Genomic DNA, 17,882 nt, shown 5'->3' on the forward strand with positions numbered 1-17,882 from the left:
GGGCACACTAAAACGCCCAGACTTCACCACAACACAATATATGCATGTAAGAAATCTGCACTTGTACTCCCTAAATATATTTTTAAAATATTTTTTTTACATTAAAAAAAGACCAAAACAAAAAAACTGGCCGGGCATGGTGGCTCACACCTATGATCCTAGCACTTTGAGAGGATTGCTTGAGGCCAGTAGTTTGAGATGAGTCTGGACAACATAGTGGGACTCTGTCTCTACAAAAAATAAAAATTAGCTGGGCATGGAGGCACATGCCTGTAGTCCCAGCAACTTAGAGGAGGGTGAGGTGGAAGGATTGTTGAGTCCAGGAGTTTTGAGACTGCAGTGCAAGAGCCTGACTCTAAAAAAAGAAAAAAAAAAAAGAGAAAAACCATAAAACACAATGCAGATGTGGTAATATCAGAAGTCATTCTTTGCATTCTTTATACATCAGCTCCTTCTCTTCACAGTTCTGTTTCTCATGTGGACGTCCAAAGATAGTTTTGGGAGCTGTGTGCAGTCGTCATGAGCTAGTGACGTCTCCTTCACTGTGGCAAGAAGTAGTTTTCAGCAGCACAAACCTTGTGCTGAGTGACGGAATCTAGAGAGAGCAAGAGCAGAGCAGTTTGGTGTTCATTAGCCAGCCACACAGTAAAGCAACTGCCTTTTCACATACACACAACCATATTTTAAAACTCTTGAATGGTTAAAAGCTACATTGCTCGTAAGTCCACCTGTACAAGAAGCATGCCCAGCTTTTCACATTCAAATGACATACGATTCAATCAAATAAAGTATCCTATTTCTCCGTCACACTGGCTGCAGTTCAAGTGCTCAGTAGCTATGTGTCCTATTAGATCGGACACAGAGGACATTCCCAATCTGACAGCACATTCTGGTGGGCAGGGGAGGGGAGTCTGCCAACTGATGACACAGGAGACTGGAATTCTCATTCCAGTTAGCTACCTCAAATATTCTGGGACAAGGCAGAGTATACATAAATATATCAATGGCTTTTAATTGTGCCATTAACGGCTGCTGTGTTAACCTGTCTATCTAGCACAGGTGTTTTATATCAAGTACAAAGTTAATAAGCACACATCCTAAAACTCGGTTCTTCGTAGTTCAATTGCAGAAGGTGAATGGTGACCTCTCAGGTCTCATCAGTTTGAAACTCGAGTATTTTATGAAAATTCCAGTTGCACCTGGTCCAGGAGGGAGCTGCAGGTGCAGCTGGATGGGTCAGCACAGGTGTGCCAGCCACCGGCCGGAAACAACCCTTCCCCCGCTTCGTCCTGGAACCTCACTGCTTGCCATTCTATTCCTATGACTAGAATGAAGAGAAATGTAATGGATCATCAGCACTGACTGGATTACAAAGTGGGTTAAATTAAAAAGTTGCAGTTATAGTGTAGTAAATTATAATTATGCAATTATATGACTCGATAGTTATACCTGAAGGACCTTTAGAAGTTACATTGATGAGCAAGGAAAGATGGAATGCATACCACTGGTGATGTGGTATAAAGAAATGTGTTTAAGGCCAGGCACGGTGGCTCATACCTATAATCCCGGCACTTTGGGAGGCTGAGGTGAGAGGACTGCTGGAGCCCATGGGTTTGAGACCAGCATGAGAAACTTGGCAAGACCTCATCTCTACAATCAATCAGACAATTAGCCAGGCGTGGTGGCACGTGCCTGTAGTTGCAGTTACTTGGAAGGCTGAGGCGGAAGGACCACCTGAGCCCAGAATGTGCCACTGTACTCCAGCCTGGGCAACAGCATGAGAATCCAACTCAAAAAAAAAAAGAATGTTAAAAATAACTATATAAATAAATAAAGAAACGCACTTATTCTATAAATAATGTAAAAGTGGAAGAAAAAAATGGCTCATATCAGGTTACAGCTCAAGATTGTGTCCCAGATTTTTTGTTTTTGAGTCAGGGTCTCACTCTGTCACCCAGGCTGGAGTGCAATGACACAAACAAAGCTCACTGAAGCCTTGACCTCCTGGGCTCAGGCGATCGATCCTTCCACCTCAGTCTTTCAAGTAGCTGGGACTAGAGGTGCGCACCACCACACTGGCTAATTTTAAAAATTTTTTGTAGAGGTGAGATCTTACTATATTGCTCAGGTTGGTCTCGAACTCCTGGGTTCAAGCAATCCTCCCACCTCGGCCTCCCAAAGAGTTGGGATTACAGGTGTGAACCACCGTGCCCAACAGCGTCCCAGAATTTAACTGTTGCCATCTCATGACAAATGTGCTACCACACAGGAAGTGTGAGCTTGTGAGGAAGTCTCAAATGAATTTCCAAAGGGAGGAACACTAACATTTGTGCCATATACTAAAATACAATTATTGTTAGTACCAGGTATATTACTTCTCTCCACAACAGTGAAACAGGTATTATTATTTATATTAATATTAGTATTTTATTTGTGATATATGTTGCATATATTTTCTCTCAGTTTGTAATCTGTCTTTTGACTTTTCTTATGCAAACTTTGGCCACACATAGGTTTCCATTTTTTATATATTCAAACCATATCAACGTTTTGTTTTGCTGCATCTAGTTCTTGGGACATGGGTAGGTAAAGAGCCTTTTTCCATATTCAAGTTATAAAATAATTCAGCCACCTTTTTCTGCAGGCTGTAAAAATTCTATGGATTCAATTTTTATACTTAGATTTCTGACCAGGTGTCATTTTTGAAGATCAGAAATGATGATGGTCTTTCTTTCTTTCTTTTTTTTTTTAATCAATATTTTTTATTTTGATATTATGGGGTACAGTTAAGGGTTAGGTATACAAATATGCTTCATTCAGGCCCCCTTGTTGATAACAGGTGTCTCCACGTCCCCAGACAAATGTTTACTACCATTAGTCTCACCCCTCCCCATAGTTTCCCACCACTGTCAGTCATTTTCTTATAGTAGTGCATTGGATGATCAAGGTCCACTATATGACTGAGAATATGTGATACTCAGATCTTTGTTTCTGTGAGAGGTCACTCAGTATTATAGACTCTAGCTCTATCCAGGTTGCTGCGAAATTCATGATTTTGTTCTTTTTTATGGCTGCATAGTATTCCATTGCATATATGTATCACATTTTTTTAATCCAGTCCTCTTTTGATGGGCAGTGTGGTTGGTTCCAGGTTCTTGCTATTGTGAACAATGCTGCAATAAACATTCGTGTGCAGGTATCTTTTTTATAGAGTGATTTGAGTTCTTCAGGGTATATTCGGTCTTTCTTATCTAAAAATTCAATATAAATCCAAAATTCCAATATTTTAAAAGAGAAAATTGACATGTTTATTCTGAAGTTTATATGAAATATAGAGAAAATATACAGGAAGACAATTTTATTTATTTATTTTGAATTGGAGTCTCACTCTGTTGCCCAGGCTGGAGTGCAGTGGCACACTCACTGTCACTGCAGTCTCGACTGCTGGGCTCAGGTGATCCTTCTACCTCAACCTTCTAAGAAGTTGGAACTACAGGCATGTGCCACCGTAACTGGCTATAGGAAGACAATTTCAAAAAAGAGGATTATTGAGAAAGAATTTGACATATAAGATCCCAAATAAAACAGTCCATATAATTACCAAAGTAAAACAGTATGTTAGTAGAGAACAGACAAATAGATCAGTGAAAGAGTATGGCCAGAAACACACATACACATAGGTGGGAATTTAAGAGACGATTCGATCAGTGGAGAACAAACGAGTTATTTAAAAAATGACATGACCTCTGATATTATATGATACATAAAATGCAAATGGAAGCCGGGCTCGGTGGCTCAGCCTGTAATCCCGCGCCTTTGGGAGGCTGAGGTGAGTGGATTGCCTGAGCCCGCGGGTTCGAGACCCGCCTGGGCAGGCGAGACCTCATCTCTGCAATAAATAAAAAAATTAGCCGGACGTGGTAGCGCACACCTGTAATTCCAGCTACTTGGAAGGCTGAGGCGGAAGGATCGCCGGAGCCCAGCAGGTCAAGGCTGCAGTGGTCGGGAGCGGCCACAGCACTCCAGTCTGGGTGACAGAGTGAGACTCCAACTCAAAAAACAAAAACAAACAAACAAAAAAATGCAGATGGAGTAAAGCTCTAAATACTTTTTAAAAAATCATAAATAGGGCTGGGTGTGGTGGCTCACGCCTGTAATCCCAGCACTTTGGGAGGCTGAGGCAGGTGGATTGCTTGAGGCCAGGTGTTTGAGACCAGCCTGTGCAACATAGCCAGAGAGCATCTCTACAAAAACAATTAAAAAATCAGCTGGGTGTGGTATTGCATGCCTGTAGTCCCAGCTATTCGGGAGGCTGAGATGGAAGGATCGCCTGAGCCCAGGAGGTCGAGGCTGCTGTGAGCTGTGATCGTCGTGATACTGCCACTGTACTACAGCCTGTGCAACAGAGTAAGACCCTGACTCAAAAATCAAAACAAAAGAAAACATAAACAGGAGATGCAGAGACTATTTTTGAAGCTAAGGGAATGGGAAAGATGTTTTTAAGCAATCACTAAATTTAGATGCCATGAAGGAAAAGCGGTATTTAATTTTATAAAAAATAATAATTAAAAATGAAAACTTTGGTAATACTTATGACACCATAAAAAAAGACAAGAGACAGATAACTTTATAACATTTATAACAAAAGATTAGTGTATTATTTAAGTATTGCTGTAAAACAATGTGAAAAAGATAAATAACCCAATTTTAAAACAGGCAAGAGATAAGGATGAACAAATCATGAAATAGAAACTCCTTCTCTAAGATATTTATATTTATTAGTAATTTAGTAATCAGGGAAATATACATTCAATAATGAGATCTGTTTTGTTTTAAGACACTCATCAGATCACCAAACACTGAAAATATGGGCAATGCCCCGTATTGGCGAGAGTATGAGGAAATAGGAATTTATATACTGTTAGTTATAATGTAAATTGGTGCAGCCTTGTGTGTAAAAATTTAAAGTACACATAACCGAGGGCATAGTAAATTCTACAAGTTTCTATAAATTCATTTTATAGAATGAATTGGGATTGGGCTATAATAATTATAGCGCAAGACAATCTTTTAATTTTTTTTTTTTTTTGTACAGATGAGGTCTTGCTATGTAGCCCACGCTGGTCTTGAACTCCTGGGCTCAAGCAATTTTCCTACCTCGGCCTCCCAAAGTGCTGGGATTACAGGTTTGAGCCACTGTGCTGGACTGAAATTGAATTTAAGTTATTCGGGTTAGAAACACACACACACACACACCACGCACATACAGAATTTAAAAGAGCAGAAGCCAGTGCTGTGGTGGTGCATGTTTGCAGTCCCAGCTACTTGTGAGGCTGAGGGAGAAAGACTGCTTGAGCTCAGGAGTTTAAGACCAGCCTGGGAAACACAGTGAGACCCGGGCTCTAAAAATGAATGAATAAATAAAATAGCAGGTAGGCCGGGCACAGCGGCTCAAGCCTGTGATCCCAGTACTTTGGGAGGCAGAGGCGAGAGGACTGCCTGAGCCCAGGGGTTCGAGACCAGACTGAGTAACTTGGTGAGACCTCGTCTCTACAATAAATCAAAAAATTAGCTGGGGATGGTAGCGTGCACCTGTAGTTCTGGCTACTTGGAAGGCTGAGGTGGAAGGATTCCCTGAGTCTAGCAGGTTGACGCTGGGGTGATTGTGAGCATGCCACTGCACTCCAACCTGGGCAAGAGAGTGAGACTCTGACTCAAAAAGTGAACAAACAACAAAAATAAAACCAGGCTAATAAAATAATAGAGAGTGCATATATTAATTGCAGTATCTCCACTGGTTAAAAAGAATGAAACAGTTATACTGTGTAAAACTGGAAGGTCTCCTAGACATAGAGTCAAATAAAAACTCATGGAAAAATATGTGATCCCCTACTTACATAAAAACAAATGCCCAAACAGTGCCCTTGTTTATGTAGTTATTTTTTAATGTAAATATGCTTTAAAAAAAATCTGGAAGATATCTTCCATTTTCATTGTAGTTACCTTAAGGAAGGGTAATGGTTGGGGGATTGTATGTACTTCTCTAGTGTTTGAGTTCTTTGAGCATGAAATCAAGTATCACTCCAACCACCCACTCACCCACCCATCCATCCATCCATCCATCCATCCATCCATCCATCCATCCATCCATCCATCCATCCGTCCACCCATTCATTTATTGTGATAGGGAAAAAGGCCACCTGGAGAAGTATCAATTTTTAAATTGAGATAAGAAAGAATGGAAGCCTAAATGAAACTTCATAACAAAGACTGCATCCCAACACCACACGTGGTGTGTTCCAGGACTGCTCTGCCTGAGAAATCATCCATGGAGGCATGCACAGCGCTGTGACAGCACACTGGGGGCAGCATGGCACCTGGGGGTCAGAACAGGAGAGCACCCGAACACTGGGTGAGGACCCACAGCCTAAGAGTCGTGTCCAGTGAGCCTTCGCAGCTCCACGTTCCCAAATGTAAACACACACGCAAGGAAAAAGGATTTCTATCCAAGTTTATTTGGCACCTGAAGACAGCCACATCCCCAAATGCCAACGTCACATCATATGAGTCATCTTCAAACACCAAATAAAATGTGACCATGGGACAGATGTTAGAGTCATGCCAGTCCTTGCCAGCAAGAGAGATACGAGTAGTAAAGTGAATTGCCCTTGAGCAGTTCCATGAAATTTAGACAGAAAAAACACCCAATATGATTTAGCGGGTCTTGGCATACATGAACGCACAAGCTGAAGTTTACTAGCTATGCCTCTGTGGTCTTCTGGCCAGGATATGAAATCAATATGAGGCCAAGAGTCATCCTCTATAGTGTGGTGGGCAAGTCACCTCATTTAACTAAAACTGCAGCTGCCAATAGCCCAGTGTGGCTAATGGTACCACATACAGAGAGTTTAAGAGCACGCAGGACCCTGCTGGGAGCTTTACCTTTGCATTAAAGTAAGCTAAGAATTTGAGGGTTGGGAAAAACATCGGTAGCCACACAGCCAGATCTCCCTCAGTCAGGGAACCCGCCGTCTCACTGCGGGGTGATGGTCACCCAGTCTCAGGCTTCGTGACACAGGGCAGCCCTTGGCGGCAGAGCCCAGCAGGTTACAGGTGTGCCTAAGGTCCTTTCTCACAGTAAGCCCAGAGCTGCCACTGGGGATTTTCATGTGTGTCTCTCCTCCTCCGCACACCAGTCCTGTGGGTGTCTCTTCTGAGGAACGAACCACAGTTCCTTCAGTGCTGCTCCCTGGGACTGGTTTTCAGGAACCTTATACTCCACTCCTCCAGGTGCTCGGAACTTGAGCCTAGGAGTCACCTTTGATTTTCTTCTTTCTCTATTATGCCATGTGCAATCTATCAGCAAGTGCAGTGGGTCTTGAAATTTATATCTAAAGTCTGATAACTTCACAACACCTCCGTCAGTCTTATCCGGGTCCTAACCACCATTGTTGATCACCTGGACCACGGCAAGAGCCTAAATTCACTTTTTCTACTTCCATTAAAAAACACGTATCAGAGTCCATTCAACCTCCTTGAAATCCTTCAGTGACTTCCATTTTCCTTAGACCAAAACCCAACTTCCTACAGTTGCCTACTAAGGACCTGAATGTCCTGGAACAGTTGAGGCTGCCTGCTTCTCAGCTCCGTTCCTGCTGCTCTGTCTTCTCTCCTTCATCTCAGCCACCCTAGACACACGGCTTCTCCTGATCTCCCGACCTTCCCCTACCTGTTTCCTGGAAGGCCATCCTCACAGACCTACACAAGCCTGTCCTTCCCATGATCTGGGGTCTCCTCAATGCTGCTCCTCTGCAAGGACCTACCCATTTTCTTCATCACTCTAACCACCATAAGCAATTTTATTTTTTTGTTTTTCTTGAGTCGGAGCCTCACTTTGTTGACCAGGCTGGAGCACCATAGCCCTGACCTGCTGAGCTCCAGCAATCCTTCCATCTCAGCCTCCCAAAGTAGGTACACCCAATCTTTTCTATTTATTGTAGAGACAAAGTCTTGCCATGTTGCCCAGGCTGGTCTTGAAACCCTGGGCTCAGGTAATCCTCTCACCTTGGCTTCCCAAAGTGTTGGAATTACAGGTATGAGTCACCATGTCCGATTTAGGATTTTTTTTTTTTGAGTTGGAGTCTCACTCCGTCACCCAGACTGGAGTGCAGTGGCTGCTCCCGGCCACCGCAGCCTCGACCTGCTGGGCTCCAGCCATCCTTCCGCCTCAGCCTTCCAAGTAGCTGGAACTACAGGCGCGCGCTACCATGCCCGGCTAATTTTTTGATTTATTGTAGAGATGAGGTCTCACCAAGTTGCCCAGGCAGGTCTCGAGCCTGTGGGCTCAGGCAATCCACTCACCTCAGCCTCCCAAAGCATGGGATTACAGGCTGAGCCACCAAGCCCGGCTGTGATTTAGGATTTTTAAAACAATTGTTTCTTGCCTGTCTTTTCCCTTGGAAAGTAGGTCCCCCAGGGTCAAGGCTGTAGATGCCCTGCCAACTATTACACCTGCAGTGCCTAGGATATGCCTGACATATGAAAGGTACTAAGTAAATATCTACTGAGTAAACGAATGACCTGATACTGCATGGTATGTTTGAAGGGGACAGCTTGGTCTAATAGTGTAGCAGTTCTCAACATGTTTTTCTGCTCTGATATTTGACTGGAGATGTTCACATACCTGATACTTTTCTAGGCTACACTAAGAATGTGGTCGCATCACAGGCAAGAAAGTTTGTCATTTCTGTGTGTTTCCTAGCATGCCAACTTTCATTTTCCATCTAGAAAATGTGAGTAAGGTAAAGTGGGGACCAAAAGGAGGACAAACTTTACTCATATGATGACCACTTGTATACTTAATCCTGAATTATACCCCACATCTTTAAAAAAAAAAAAAGAAAAAAAAATGTACTTATGGCCTGGTATACTTATATTGCTCTATAATATTGCTGTCTGCAAATATGTTTATACTAATTTTCTGCTTAAATCTAAAAACAAGCACTTGTTCTGTTCTTTTGATCTAGACAGAAAGATGATCTAATCAACTATTAAGTGAATGGAAAAGTTTTGGTTGAAATACATGAACAATAAAAGCTAATAAGAATTTAGAGTACGAATTTAAAAAGTGAGTAAAACAAATATTATAGATTGAGCAGCCCTTATCCAAAATGTTTGGGACTGGAAGTGTTAAGAATTTTCAAGGTTTTTCTTTTTTTGATTTTTGAATATTTGCATATTGAATATTGAATATATATATATACTGGGATATCTTAGGGATAGGATCCACGTCAAAAAGCAAAATTCACTTTCGTCTACACCTGATACACATAGCCTAAAAGTGATTTAATATGACATCTTAAATGATTTTGTGCATAAAACAAAGTTTGTGTACCCCGAAGTCTCAGAAAGCAAGGGGACCCAAGATCTCGGCCACCCAAGTGGAGACTCTGACTCTGAATTAACACACTATGGACAAGCAATCATTTCCTTATACATATTCACACATAAGTACTTCACAGTAAAGCATATCACATACCAACTATAGATGAAAAAATACAGTGTTCAATGTTAAAAACATCTTCGATATCCACTTCTTCTAGCTTGCTGATGGACTCTGACGGAATATTTTTTGCAAATGTAAGGAGGTCAGATGTCCCTTTTTTTCACTTGACATTCTCAATTTGAAGTCACCACCGTGTTCATCATCATCACCCGAATATAGTTACAGGACAGCAATTGTCCAGGCACGCACAGCTATGTCTTCACTCACTGTGTTTCAAAGGTTGGCAACAGTACCTACAGCAAACTTGGGTCCTTGGGAAAACCTTCTACACCCACACTGCCATTGACTGCTGCTAGCATGCAGTTCAAGAAAGTGTTTTTATAATTACTCTTCATTGATCTAGGGATACCCGGGTCACACGGCTGAATCAACAAAGGCACATACGGGGGAAAAATACATGGTGTACACGTGATTTATGAAGAGGCCTTCAGCTGGAGGATGGGCAGAACAGTAGTCAAGGATTAATAAAATCTTGCAGTCACCACCCGGTCCAGTTTCCCTATAGTGAATATGACCCACTGGTACAAATGTTTGTGAAACTGATGAGGAAAGATGTCCCTGGTAACCCATGCCTTTCTGTTAGCATCATAAGGGACTAGTGGGAAAGTCATACTTGAAAACAGCAAGGATGCAGGTTGTTGCCCATCACAGTAAGTGTATACTTATGTGGGCTTCCTGCACTGGCACATTCAGCAGTTATTCTGTTCTTGGCATCCTTAATTCCTGCAGGGGCCACCCTCATTGCTGGAGTCAGTGTCTTTAAAAAGTCATGTTTCATCAGCATTGTGGACTTGTCTAGTATCAGATTTCCTTTTTCTTTTTTTGGGTTAGGGTCTCAACCTGTCGCCCAGGCTAGAGTGCATCCCAGCAGGGGTGATCCCAACTTATTATATACTTGCACTCCTAGGATCAAGCAATCTTCCCACATCAGTAGCTGGGACTACAGGCATGTGGCCACCACACTACTGCTATCAGTGTCCAAAACTTTTCATCATCCTGAATTAAATCTCTAGCCATTAAACAAAACTCATCACTTTCAAGCCTGCCTATCCTGGCCTCTGGTAACCTCTACTATACTTTCTGTCTCTGTGACTTTGCCTGTTCTAAATTCCTCTTACAAATGGAGTCATACACTATTTGTCCTTTTGGCTTATTTCACTTAACATATTTTTAAGGTCATCTATGCTTTTGCATGTCTCAGAATTTCCTTTTTTAAGGCTGAACAATATTCCATTGGATGGATATACTACATTTTGTTTATCCATTTACTCACTGTGAGACACAGGGGTTGCTTCCACCTTTTGGCTACCGTGAATACTGCTGCTATTAACATGGATGTACAAATATCCCTTTGAGACTGTGCTTTCACATTTTTTTCTGGAGTGGAACTGCCAGTATGATGATTCTATTTTCTAATTTTTGATGAACTGCCATGCTATTTTCCATAGTGGCTACAATATTTTACATTCCCACCAACAGTACACAAGGGTTCTAGTTTTTCTACATCCTTGCGAACACTTGCTGTTTTTTTTTTTAATAGTAGCCATTGTAATAGGTGTGAACTGCTATCTCATCATGGCTTTGATGTACATTTCCCTAAGGATAGGGGATGCTGAGCATCTTCTCATGTACCTACTGGACAGCTGTATACCTTCTCTGAAGAAATGAATTGTTGTTGAGTTGCAGGAATTCTTTACATGCTCTGAATATTAACTTCTATCATTTGAAAATATTTTCTCCTCTTCCACAGATTGCTTTTCACTCTGGTGACCATGTCCTTTGATGCACAGAAGTCTTTTGTTCTGATGTCATCCAATTTATCCATGTTTACCTTTATTGCTTCTCTTGCAGCTTCTCTCAGTGCCCACCTCTTTTCCTGTCCACCTTTGCATGTTATGTGAGACAGAGATGAGGATCCGGCCTACAGGTATTCCCCAGTCAAAGCTAGTGCTAAAATATTGCTCTGGGCACTAGCAGTTAAATTAAAAAATATATTATGAATGACTTTTTTAAAAAGTCTAGGCAACCCACTCAGGTCCCCTCCCACTGTGGGAGCTTTTCTGTGCTGTCAATAAATCCTGCTTTCTCATTTAAAAAAAGCCTAAACACATTACATGTTGAAATTATAAAACAGTTTTAGTTCTCATTCATGTCTACTGTGGTTGATTTCATCAATTTTGAGAATAACTCAAAGCAAAAATAATGATCCATTTGACTGAATTCACATTTAAAATTCTGTGATCACTTGGTGAGTGGGTGCTGAGCTCCTGGTGTGGATACCTGGGTAAGGATAAAATCAGGCTGTTCTGTGAGGGCAGGGGCTGGCCAGGGCACACCTGCTCCCCACCCCTCACTTCCTGGCTCTCCTCTTTGCCATGCCCCCATGCCCTCAGCATGGCCTTGCCACTCTGTGATGAGTTCCTTATCTGGGTCATGAGAATATGGACCTCGAAGACCTTAAACAACCCTCACTTATCTATGTAATCAGGAAGCCCGGAGACCTGAGCCCTTCTGGGAGGCCACCTGTGAGAGTGTGTGCTTTTCTGGACAGTCATCGGGGGGGCAATGAATAGTTCAAGCCAGCATGAGGAAGCCTGCACTGCCATCAGGGGTCTTCTTCCTGAAAACATCAACATGGGGTGACATCCGAGTCAAATGCTCTTTATAAGTTATAAGGAAATCATACTGGGGCTAAACAACTTCTTTTTTTTTTGACAACACTGTTGAGAATATTATGTTATGTTCCCACAATAGCATAAATGTATGTCTTATCACTTGAGCAGAGCCCAGGCAATAAAGCACGCCCGAGACTGGAAATGCACCAGCCTTTGTGATAACATGGGGGTGGGAGAGTGGACAGAACCGACCACGGGACAAGAGCCGCAGACCAGTGAGGATTGTGCAAGGACTCAGGACGATCCCCTGCTGGTTCCCACCTTCTCACCCATGTACAGGGTTAACCGAGCACAGACTCTCCAGGGTCTCTGTTTCTTGACTTACAAAATGGGAATTATATTTCATAGGAGTGTTGGGGGAAATCCAATAATTAGAAAACACTTTCCAGTACAATACGTATGACTGCTACCAGGTAAAGGTAACGCTTTACTTCCTAGTGCCGGGAAACTGATTTTTGTTTTCCTGTTTATTTTCATACACATTCAAGCATGTTCTTTCTGAAAAAAAAAAAATCCCCATTTCTCCTTCTGGTTGAATGATTCATCAAGAATCTTGGCCCCAGCACAGTGCAGTTTCAGGGAAAATGGACTCCAGGGAATGAACAGGGAACAGAATCATGACCGTTCCAGTGACCTCGTTATAAGGCCACGCGGCATAGATGAGATTCTCCTCCGAGCAGATGAGTAAGGCCGGGCTCATCTTTCCTAGCTGGGCCCGACTTGGCGCCTTCACACATCCACTCCTTGTGCCATGCCAGCAACATGGGGGTGGGGGCGGGGCAAGCCGAGCGGCCACCTCAGAGCGGAGGTTAGAAGAAATTCTTGGAAATAGAATAGCCGCGAACAGTCCTTTAAATGTCCATAAACGCTGGGTTGTGAGTTTTGAGATACAGACAGTGCAGGGATAAAAGGCTTATCTGGTGGACTATAGTGCCGGGAAGTTGGGGGTCCTGGGAAAAGACATATATTTGGTGTTGGTGTCCACCTTCCCTTCTCTGACCAGAAAAAAAAAAGAAGAAAGAAAAAGAAGGAAAAAAAAAAACTTCTCAGAGTGGTTTCTAGTGGCAAAAAACAAAACAAAACAAAACTCCTGCTTGTCCCTCCCCTGTGACTTTATTATCTGCAAAACGAGATTGTAAGATACAGGAATGATACAGAGTTATTTAAAACAAAACCCTGGAGTTTTTATTTTGGATGGTAACTTACAAATCTGAAAGTGGATATGGTAGGATAGTTTTAAGACTTTTAAATATTTATCCAAACTTTTTTTCCCTCCTTTTCCTTTTTTTAAAGAGACAAGGTCTGGTTCTGTCTGTCACCCCAGCTAGAGTGCAATAGTGCAATCATAGCTCACTGTAGCCTTGAACTCCTGGGCTTAAGCGATTCCTCCACCTCAGTCTCCCGAGTACCAGCACAAATGACTCTTAGACTCCCAAGGACCCTACCTTTATTCAGCCATTGATATTCCAGTTGGAACAAATTTAATTGATATATTTTGCGTATTGCCTTTTCATAACACAAGTCATTTAAACAAAATAACTGTTTTTGTTTTGAACTGGTGCCTTAAAATGATTTGGTACCTCCCTAAATTTAATCTTACAACATTTGGGGAGTGAAATGTTCTCCAGAGAGTTTATATTGTAAAATAAGTTAATGGGATTAAAAAGGGCTTCAAAAGACACAATGTTGCTTTGTCTAAAGGAGTGAACAGGCTGGGTGCAGTGGCTCATGCCTGTAACTCCAGCACTTTGGGAGGCCAAGGTGGGCCGATCAATTGAGTCCAGGAGCAGACCAGCCTGGGCAACATAGTGAAGACCTTGTCTCTACAAAAAAATAAAAAAATTAGCCAGGTGTAGTGGCGTGTGCCTGTGGTCCCAGCTCCTCAGGAGGCTGAGGCAGGAAGACTGCCAGAGCCCAGGAGGGCAGGAAGTCGAGGCTGCAGTGAGGTGTGACAGTGCCACTAATGCACTCCAGCCAGAGCAACAGAGAGAGAGAGAGGCTCTCAACTCAAAAAAAAAAAAGGAGTCACTACTGGACACATCTATAGCATCTGTAGCTGCTGTCATCCGGTGACCCTGGACAATGCCTACTGACGCATGTGACATTTGTACTCTCGTTACCACCTCTGACCATCACAGGAGGTAAGCAGGGTTATCACTGTGTTTTAAGGCTGAAGTAAATGAGGTCCAGACAGAGTCACTCTGTAGGGGGTCTACTTCTGGTAGGAGAGTAAGCGAGAGGCAGGACTCAGATGAGAGGGAAACGCAGAGTTCTGGGCTGTGTGTTCACGCAGGCGTGTGTAGACAGAGGAATAAATGCACCTTTATTTTCCACACAGCTGGAGCCAATGGATTGTAATTCAATTCCCAAAGAGAAAAATGTAAACTAACAAATATTTGAAAAATTGATGGTCTTACATCCCAGAGACCAGGCTGGAGAGGACGCAGTGCATTTGGGGGGTGGCCCTCGAGTCTTGCACGGGGGAGGCCTGGAGCACACGTGGATGGCACAACCGATGAAAAATTAGCAATGGGACATGTATCATGGGAGAGGAAAGAAACAGAAATGGGGTCCATCGCTCAGCCCTGAAACTCAGAGAACTGAAAAGGGCCTGGTGGGAACGAAATCTTGGGGTTACACGGGCAGATGGTCGCCTCCTGGAAATCTACCAGTGGGAGTGCTGGGTGGTAAGACATAGGAGTCAGGCAGGCAGCTGAGTGGAGTGTGACGTGTACATAAGAACACTGGAGCCACAGGAAGGGGCGCCGGAACCACTCAACCTGGAAACATGGGAGTGCAGACCCAGATGTGGGCCCTGCAGGGGAGCAAGTTCCAAATGTTGCAAAGACTACTGTTGATCCGGACTGCGGCTATCACCACGAGCAAGGTTCCGTGAGCTGAATGGGACATGCTTTTAATCACAATTCTGCTCTGCAGTCAGTGTCATTTGATAATTCACTTTTCTAAAAACAAGAACCTCTGTTTCAGAACACAGGATGTTTTGAAGGTAGCATTCTTGGCATTTAGAAAAGAGTAAGAAGCCTCTTGGCTTTTGGACTGTGGCTAAAACCATAGCTTTTTTTTGAAGTGAGTTTCAGGCAAAAAAATAACTTATACTGTATTAGATACTAAAGAATTACTTTTGATTGGCATACTTTAAAAATATGTCAGCCGGGCTCGGTGGATCAGCCTGTAATCCCGCGCCTTTGGGAGGCTGAGGTGAGTGAATTGCCTGAGCCCGCGGGTTCGAGACCCGCCTGGGCAGCGAGACCTCATCTCTACAATAAATCAAAAAATCAGCCGGGTGTGGTAGTGCATGCCTGTAATTCCGGCTACTTGGAAGGCTGAGGCGGAAGGATCGCCGGAGCCCAGCAGGCTGCGGTGGCCACTGCACTCCAGTCTGGGCAACAGAGTGAGACTTCAACTCAAAAAAAAAAAAAAAAAAAAAAGTCAAAGGATGACCATCAGTCTTTCAAAGATATTTGTACAATGTATGTAGTGATATATGGGTAGAACTTGGAAAAGCATGGATTTACTTATCTATTAAAGTGATAACGTCTAGTAAGGAGGGAGAAAAGCCAGAAGCGGGATGTAGAGACAAAGGAAAGCACACCAAAGTGGACTGATGAAGAAGTATGGAGAAGAGAGGAAATCACAGAGAAAGAGACAGAGACAGAGACAGAAAGAGAGAGAGAGACAGAGAGAAAGAGAGAAAGTTAGAGAGACAGATAAAGATAGACACACACAGAGAGAGACAGAGACAGAGAGAGAGAGAGAGAGAGAGAGAGTCAGAGAGAGTGAGACAGAGAGTCAGAGAGAGACAGAGTGAATCTGAGAGACAGAGACAGTCAGAGATAGGCAGAGAGAATCAGAGAGAGAGAGAGAGAGAGAACGAGAGAGAGAGAGAGAGCGAGAGAGAGAGAGCGAGAGAGCCAGAGAGTCAGACAGAGGTGGAGAGACAGACAGAGAGAGAGAGAGCGAGAGACAGAGAGAGAGAGAGAGAGAGAGAGAGAGAGAGAGAGAGTCAGACAGAGTCAGAGTGAGAGACAGAGAAAGAAAAAGAAAAAGAGCCAGAGAAAGACACACAGAGAGACAGGGAGAGATAGACACAGGGAGAGAGAGAAAGAGAGTCAAACAGAGATAGAGAGAGACAGAGAGTCAGAGAGAGACAGAGAATGAGAGAGAGAGCGAGAGAGAGAGAGCGAGAGAGTCAGAGAGAGTCAGTCAGAGAGAGAGAGTCAGAGAGAAAGAGAGTCAGAGACAGAGACAGAGATTGGGAGAGGGAGAAAAAGAGAGAGATGAAGAGAGAGAGTCAGAGAGAGACAGAAAATCAGAGAGAGGGAGAGAGGCAGAGAGAAGGAGAGAAAGACAGAGGGAGGGATAGAGAGAGAAGGAGGGACAAAGATAGACAGGAGGAGATTTGGGAAGAGATAGGGAGGAGCGAGAGATAGGGAGAGAGATGAGGAGGGAGAGAGAAAAAAGAGGGGGAGAGAAAAAGGGGGGACATAGGGAGAGAGGTAAGGAGAGAAAGGGAGATAGAGTTAGGGAAAGAGGAGACAGAGAGAGAGAGAGAGACAGGGAGGGAGAGAGAAAGAGAAAGGGGAGAGGGAGAGTGAGGGGGAGAGAGAGAGGAAGGGAGAGAAAAAGAAGGGAAGAGACAGGATGAACTTTTGAGGAAACCAGGTAAGGATCTCAGCCCAAGGTGTTGAGACTGGAGTGGTTCATTGTTAAGGGCTAAACTATGTGCTCCCGATTCATACGTTGAGTTCCTAACCCCAGTACCTCGGATTGTGACTGTATTTAAAGATGGAACCTTTAGAAAGGCAATTAAGTTAGAAGAATGTCACCGGTGGACACTAATCCAATCTGACTGGTGTCCGTACAAAAGAGAAAGTTTGAACGCACAAAGAGACACCAGGAATGTGTGTGCACAGAGAGGCACGAGCATGTGAGGATTCAGGGAGAAGGTGGCCGTCTGCACACCCAGGAGAGACCAACCTCCAGAACTGCGAGCAACTAAATGCTGATGCTGCCCAGTCTGTGGTGTTTTGTTATGGCAGCCCAAGTAGACTACCACATTTATCAAAGTCCCGTGGAGGAGGAAGCGGAATTTATTCCCACAGTGGGGCCCTACGCTCTTCCTCCTCATGTGACGCCATCACAAGGCAACAGGTTCTAGTACAAACTCTGTGTTCTCACCTCCCCCGCGTGCCCCCCAGGGCCATCGTTGCTTCACGATCCCCCTCAACCCTCCTCTGCAGCTGCTGCAAACCTCCCAGTGTTGGCATCGCAGACAAGCCTGGTGTCAGCATGGTGTGGGCCACAATGGCCTATGGCAGTAGGCACTTAGCACAGACCGCCTCGTCCTCTCCAAGTCTTGTGTAGTGCTCTGCACAAAAGCATGCCAAACAGTGCCACACTTGGATGCTACAGTCACAATGAGCTCATTTTTTGAAATCAAAGATGGAGCACTTTACCTTTTTTTTTTTTTTTTGATTTGGAGTCTCACTCTGTCGCCCAGACTGGAGTGCAGTGGTCGCTCCCGGCCACCGCAGCCTCGACCCGCTGGGCTCCGGTGATCCTTCCGCCTCAGCCTTCCAAGTAGCTGGAATTACAGGCATGCGCTACCATGCCCGGCTGAA

General features: G+C 43.7%; 1 protein-coding gene across 1 annotated transcript in view; it reads right to left on the reverse strand.

Annotated features, from left to right (window-relative positions):
- Positions 1 to 303: 303 nt before the first annotated feature.
- Positions 304 to 17,882, reverse strand: part of MCPH1 (microcephalin 1) — a 242,733-nt gene continuing 225,154 nt past the window's right edge. The window contains exon 14 of the mRNA XM_021717094.1: positions 304 to 595. Coding sequence (XP_021572769.1) covers positions 540 to 595 — 56 coding nt within the window. The 3' untranslated portion in view covers positions 304 to 539. The remainder of the gene's footprint in view (positions 596 to 17,882) is intronic.

This window comes from Carlito syrichta, unplaced genomic scaffold (assembly GCF_000164805.1).
Source record: "Carlito syrichta isolate Samal-C Ts95f unplaced genomic scaffold, Tarsius_syrichta-2.0.1 Scaffold309283, whole genome shotgun sequence".
Taxonomy (NCBI): domain Eukaryota; kingdom Metazoa; phylum Chordata; class Mammalia; order Primates; family Tarsiidae; genus Carlito; species Carlito syrichta.